Source organism: Solanum verrucosum, unplaced genomic scaffold (genome assembly GCF_900185275.1).
Source record: "Solanum verrucosum unplaced genomic scaffold, falcon-dt-bn FXZP01000240.1, whole genome shotgun sequence".
Taxonomy (NCBI): domain Eukaryota; kingdom Viridiplantae; phylum Streptophyta; class Magnoliopsida; order Solanales; family Solanaceae; genus Solanum; species Solanum verrucosum.
The window spans coordinates 231,519-238,467 of NW_026020448.1; the positions used below are offsets into that span (position 1 = coordinate 231,519).

General features: G+C 40.3%; 1 protein-coding gene across 1 annotated transcript; it reads right to left on the reverse strand.

The window, feature by feature from the left end:
* Positions 1-6,218: 6,218 nt before the first annotated feature.
* On the reverse strand, positions 6,219-6,593 carry LOC125808571 (uncharacterized). The gene has a single exon (XM_049488249.1). The coding sequence runs from the start codon at positions 6,591-6,593 to the stop codon at positions 6,219-6,221; it is 375 nt and encodes a 124-aa protein (XP_049344206.1).
* Between the last annotated feature and the right edge of the window lie 356 nt (positions 6,594-6,949).

Consider the following 6,949-nt stretch of genomic DNA (forward strand, 5'->3'; position numbering starts at 1 on the left):
ACAATAGTGTCGGATACATAATTCAAACCAATTCATAAGCAACCCTAAGCTTTAGTTGTGCAATGCATAGACAAGATCCCATAATCCTATCTAAAGCTAAGTATCACTTTTAGGCCACAATCATCATACACTTCATAACTTGTCCTCATCCATAGTAAATACTCACAAACAAGGAAACATTCACATTCATTAACTTGACACAAGGAAAGCCACTCATAGCAACAATCCATATCGTACATGACTAATTCAAATATCTTCATAACATAAGAAAACCACACTATAACCACTTTCCAAAGCCTACTTGTCCAATCCATAAGTGAAGTCCCATACCCCCGCTCACACTAAATAGAACTCCTTGAGAAGTCATAAGTATAGTTCATGTTCTCGTTCTTGTCATATTCATATTCTTATCATATAGGGAAATATATTGTTAACCAACATAGACTATGTGAGCTACATGGAATCCGGTGTCATGTCCCCACACCAAAAATAGGTGTCCTACTTGCCTAAGGTAGAAATACAAGTATTAGCTTTTGGGTGGATCCACTAGCTAAAGACCTATGTGGGTACATAATTATGGGATAGGGAGATTGCTACTAGAAACCCGGACTACTCATGTGAAAGTTTTCATCTCATGAGATAACTATCTTGGGATCCCGTACTACTAGAATGAAGGAACCCATCTCATATTCATATCCACTCGGTGCTAAGCATAATTCCTTTTAAATTCATGTTAAGTCTTTACTTAATTCATGTTCATGAAAGAATTCCCTAGCATTGAAACCAACATGGTATGATGATGGCTCATAGATTCATTAGGTAAGAATGGCCTTTCAACCTTAGAATCATTACTATGTGAGCAAACCTTTCACATCATGTTCATAATTTGTTCATGAGAATAGCCTTTCAATCAACACAATAACATTATCATATTCATAGACATTTCATGCATAGTCATGTGTAAGGGTATGGGGAGAATGACTTTACAACAACACCATATTTACACAATAGTTATAGGATCTTCACTTTCTAAGTGAATCACAAGCTCATACAGCACTCTCATCAACATGTACAAACCCTTATAATTTTACCTTCAAGGCCATGAATCCAACTTAACCCAAGCATCTAGAATTTCTACATTAGATAGGGGAATATAGTAATCCAATAACTCAATCAACATAAACATAATCAATTGACATCTTCTATAATCAACCAACCGACATCATGAATTCACAATTTAGCAATACCGGGAATCATGTGTTCTTGGGGGGATTTTATCATAAATCAACAATTAATCATCAATTCAACCATAATCAACCATAAATGAACAATTGAAAATGTTTTGAAAAAGAACCCATGACATACATTGAAACCCTAGGTTTTGGGGAAATTGAAAGCTTTGAAATCAAATTTTGAAGAAACTCTATGGGTGAAAGCTACCCATAGATGAAAGGCCACCATACCTTGCTTAAGAATCTCCAATAAATTTGAGGAAGAACCCTTGAATTTGCCAAACCCTAGCTCCACGTCTACCTTTCTTCTTCTTTGAGTTTTAGAGAGAGAAATATTGTTAGGATGATGAAGTTCTTGGGTTTTCTTTTTTATTCTACAAAAGTTACTTAATTGGCGGAAATTTGAGTCTAAAAGGCTTATATACTTACTAGGAAAAGAGTAAAATAATGTGGGTTCAATTTTTGGAAGAAACTAGAGACCTTTAAAGTTTCAACTTAAAATTAACTACCCCTCACGACTTGGCTCACCTAATGCACCACTTGGCTCGCCTAATTTTCCAATATGCTCCCTAAAAGGGCAGCTCACTTAGGCGGCAGATGGGGCCCTTGGGCAATGCGCAAACCAAGTAGGTGATCCCCGACATAGCTCACCTAATATTATAGTAGCTAGGTCGTGGGGGTAGCCCACTAGACAACTCCAAGGGGACATGGGCAACTCGCCAGGTTCGTTGGGCGACCATGCTGCCCCATCGCTAAGTGGTCCACTACAAAAATTATTTTCCTTCACTTTTCCTAAGTGATTTACGCCCTTGCCCTCTCTCTAGATACTTATCCCATTCATTTTAGCTCTAGTTAGGTCTACACATTTCCGTAGTGTTACTTTTGCACTGTCCTCAGTGCACAAATAAAACAAAGTATAAAGATAGGAATACTCCCTCAGGCCTCTAGGCCTCTTCGTCATCGCGACCTCCATTGAATACCATTAAGGCGTTATCATCATCCTGCACACCATCATCCTCCTCATCGTCATCCATCGCCTCATCTGCAGTGGCCTTATCATCATCAAAAGGTTCCTGAAAAGTTGGCCCAGTCCTGCAAAGAAAGGTTGCTCTGTCTGTTAAAGGGTAGCGATCTGCCAAAGTCTCCATCTCCACATCTATGACCGTGCAGCCCCCAATCCTAAGTGTCACGACCCAAGCCTAGGGCCTAGACATGACATGGCAAATGAGGAACCCGAAGGAACCCCAAACAAGCCTCTCAAACTTGTCATCACACTTCATCGGTCGCGGAAGTACATTCAACATTAATTAACGGGAAATAGGGACTAAGGGAAAACCATTTCAAAATGACATCATAGAACAAGAGTCAAGCTCATTTACAAAATACTTGTCCAATGCACACCTCTACATACATAGATAGGACGGGGCCATGACATACTACCGGCTCCCCTCATAGTCAAAATACAATTGCAAGCTAAAGTCTCAAAACATAGGAGTAGAAAACATAACATAGCCCTCGAATCATTGAAGACTCACCAACAACTCGGATAAGCACCGTACTAGCCACGTGAATAGAGAGAAGGATCAAGAGTAGCTCCGGTCCCTACATGGTGACATCATGTAGGCAAAATATGCATTAGTACTTGGAATGTACTAAGTATGCGAGGTGCAACACAACAATAGACAAGGACACAATCGAAATACAAGAAATAGTTTCATAGGCATTATGAATAACAATATAAGGATGCATGATCAAAGTGAAGTCAAAACATGTTTAAGTAAATCTATACTAATAGTAGATATCATATGTGTATGCATGATCCAACCAATCTATAACCCCAACTTAGGATGGGGGATGCCGTTCACACCCGGACACCCTGGTGGAAAGGTATAAACCCCTCACATGGTTGATGTTGGTCACACCTCAAGCATCCTAGGTGGTGAGATATAAACCTCTCACATGGTTGATGTTGGTCACACCCCAAGCATCCTAGGTGGTGAGATATAAACCTCTCACATGGTTGTCCGGTTCTTTTCCCCCGGACCGGGCATGGTCATGCAACACTTTATATAGGAAATTCCCATTAGGCTCTAATGCAATCTCACGTATGGAATGAACATATACACAAGCTTAGTTTGTCATCAACACATCTCTGGATTTCCATACATCTCATAACTCAAGCTTTAAAGCATCGATTCATCAATTCTCCATAGTTGGACATTTTGTCAAACACCTTGAAGGCATGTAATGGAATCAAAGAGCATGGAAAATAGGGTAGTAATTATGCAGCCAAACCAGTGAACAACCTACAACAACACCTTTTTAACACCCACAATACCACATGAAAATCTCCACATCCATTCCAAATTTAGGTTCAAGTTCTAGAGTCACAACATGCTCAAAACAATCACTTTTCATGTTTAAAATTCAATGTGCAGGAAATTATTACAAAGAACAAGACTAATTTATGAATCTTAACTTAAACCATGAATTAGTGAGTAGAATAGAGTCTAGGCACTATGGGTGGAAGGACCCATGAGTTCAACACCACATACCTTGAGTTTTTATGAAGGTCTTGAGAGTGTCTTCAATGGAAACTTGGAACTTGGAGCAAGAGTCTCTTCAATCTTGAGGAAGGTTTTGGATTAGGGTTCTTGAGAGAACTTGAGAGAAAATGTGTCTAAGTATGGGAGAGGTGTTTTGGGAAATGTTTTAGAGATGGGAATTGAACTAATGGTATATAGGAAATAACATATGCCCTTTGGAAAAATGGTCCAACACTTAGAAAAAAAAAATGAGGCGGGTGAACAGTAAAAACGCTCACTGGAAATTGCCTTTCCTGCCGGACAGATTTTACGAAAATGGGCATAACTTCTTCGTCCGAACTCCGAATGAGGTGAAACGAAGTGAGTTAGGTAGCTAACTCAAAGGGCTTTCCATGGATATGTTAGTTTCCACCCAATAATTTGTGTGCTAGGAGATATGACCCTCCAAAGTAGACCCTCGAAAAAGGCTTCACTTGGAAATTTCGGATTTTGATACGGTTGCTCTAAAATTTGGGTTAGACCCATTTCCCACTCAATTTGACCCCCTAAACAAGAATATGAAGTTGGATTTTCAAAAAACGAAACGGATTTTTTTATATATAGCTAAATAAGTTTCCGGTAACTTCCGAAGCACATTTTTAAGAACTTTTTGGGTCATTTCACTAAGCTACAGCTCCACTATTCCGAACATACAATCCATCACGTTATAATCACGTGCCTGCCACTCTTGGGCTGATAAGACAGGTCCATGGGACGTGTCTAACGCCTTAGTCCTAGTTACATCTACAATTTTCTAACCAAGTCGGGGTGCCTTGCAACAATCATGTCCAACTCCTCTTCCTCAATTCCCTCAGCCCTCAGTAACCGAGTAATCATCCTCGCATAACAAAATCGCCATCTCATATTCTTCCAAAACTTCATCATATTCTTCCTTAAAATAGCCCCAACATTAATGGGCATCCCCTTCATCAACATGCACACCAACACCACCCTATCCCTCGTCACATCAGTAAGGTGCTTGGACAGTAACAACACACTACACACAATCTTCAACCACACTCTAGCAACCTGATTAAAATTAGCATAATAGAGGGTCGAATGCCTCCCCGTGTCCTTACTTCTATCCCATCTAGCAATAGACTCCACCCCACACAATGTATGACGTATATCTCTATAAGGGGGGTTTTCCTTCAACCTGTTAAAGTTCTCGTCCTCACAATTTGCAGTTCCCAACAACATATTTAGCACTTTAGCAGTACATCTCACATCCTTACCCCGAATTGGCACGGTCTTATTGGAACGGGTTTCAGTGAGCCAATTTGCATAAAATTATCGCACTGGTGTCAAGTTACAATCACCCGGATTTTCAAATATAAATCTCAACCCAAGAGCATTGATAGTATTATAGATAACTGGGAATTGAGTTTGCAACCTTACCTCATTGACGTACTCATCTCCATGATACTTTGCCTCTTTTTGGCACTCAAACTACTCGTGCCCGTACCTTTCTACCGCCTTCTTACCAAACTTTTGAAATGGTTCCTGGCTACTTGAAGACCCGGAGGCTTCTCCTTTCTGATATCTCTTAGAACCCGCTCGTCCCTCAACATTCTTGGATTTTGGTGCCATTTGTACCTACTAGAAGAAGAAATAATGGAGAAAAGAAAAAAAATAGAATAAAAAGGGGGGGTCGGGTTGGGCAGTGTGGAGGGGAAGGAAGAAACAAAAATTCTAAAGAGAGGAAGGAATTAGAGTGAGAAAATTCTAGGGGGAGAAAGAGTGAGGAATGGGGTTAGGTTTATATGGTGGGTTGTGGGGGAATGAGAGGTTAAGAAGATGGAGAGTTGGGTTTAAATAGAGGAAGTTGGGAGGTTGAAGAAAAAGAGTTGTAGAAGGAAAAGAATAAGAACTTGGAGATTTGAGGGATTTTGAAGAGTGGGTCGGTTGGGGTTCTGGAGAATGGGGGATGAATGTTTTAATTTGAGGGAGGTAAGGAGTTAAGAATGGTTTTTGGTCGGGTTGAATCCTGAATGGGTTGACCCATCTGCGCTCAAGCGTGTTATTGGAGCGAGGCGCCATCACTGCGCCACCAAGGCGCGTCTGTAGGATTCCCCCTAGAGCGATGCGCCTACCAGTGTGCCAGGTAGGTTACTATGTAGTTCACGGCCTGGCACAGCGCGCCTGCCAGTGCGCCTGCCAGTGCGCCAGGTGTAAACCTTTTTTATTTTTTGTTTTCCACTATTACAAACTAAGTTACAATAATGAAAAATCCTATCTAGCTAAAACTAATAAATAAAAATACTTCCTAGATTCTACGAATTTAAACTATGCTAAAACAAAAATTCAAAATTTAAAACAAACTACCTATCTATTACATATTGTTCATGGGTTGCCTCCCATGAAGCGCTTGGTTTAATGTCATGGCTCGACTCAGCTTCAATCATTCGTCGTTAAGCTCAAGAGCCTCCCGATCACGATCAGAATCTTCATCAAAGTAGTGTTTCACTCTTTGTCCATTTACCAAGAACGGAGGGCCAGTTTCTCCTTTAATTTCAACGGCCCCATGTTTTGTCATTCTCACCACTTCGAAAGGACCACTCCATTTAGACCTTAATTTTCTAGGGAATAACCTCAATATAGAGTTAAAGAGTAGTATTTTTTCTCCTGGAGTGAATATACGAGGAACTATGTGCTTGTCATGGCACCTTTTTATCTTTTCTTTGTAGAGCTTGGCATTCTCATACGCATGGAGCCTAAACTTCTCAAGTTCATGTAGTTGATTCACTTTATTCCTACTGGCTAGCTCGTGGTCCATATTTAACCTCTTAATCGCCCAATAAGCTTAGTGTTCTAATTCCACCGGGAGATGACATGATTTACCAAACACTATGTGATAGGGAGAAGTCCCTATAGGTGTCTTATATGCAGTCATGAATGCCCACAATGCATCATCCAGCTTCTCAGACCAATCCTTCCTTTGTGCATTCACCATTTTCTACAAAATTTGCTTCACCTTTCTATTCGAAACTTGCACTTGGCCACTTGTTTGAGGATGGTAAGTTGTAGCAACCTTATGAAGAATACCATACTTAGCAAGAAGAAGATGGTTAATGAATGCTTACCTCTATCACTTATGATTTCCCTTGGAGTGCCAAAGTGAGTGAAAATATG

Coding starts and splice junctions, on each gene's coding strand:
- LOC125808571 (XM_049488249.1), bottom strand. CDS start 6,593: ATGGACCACGAGCTAGCCAGTAGGAATAAAGTGAATCAACTACATGAA.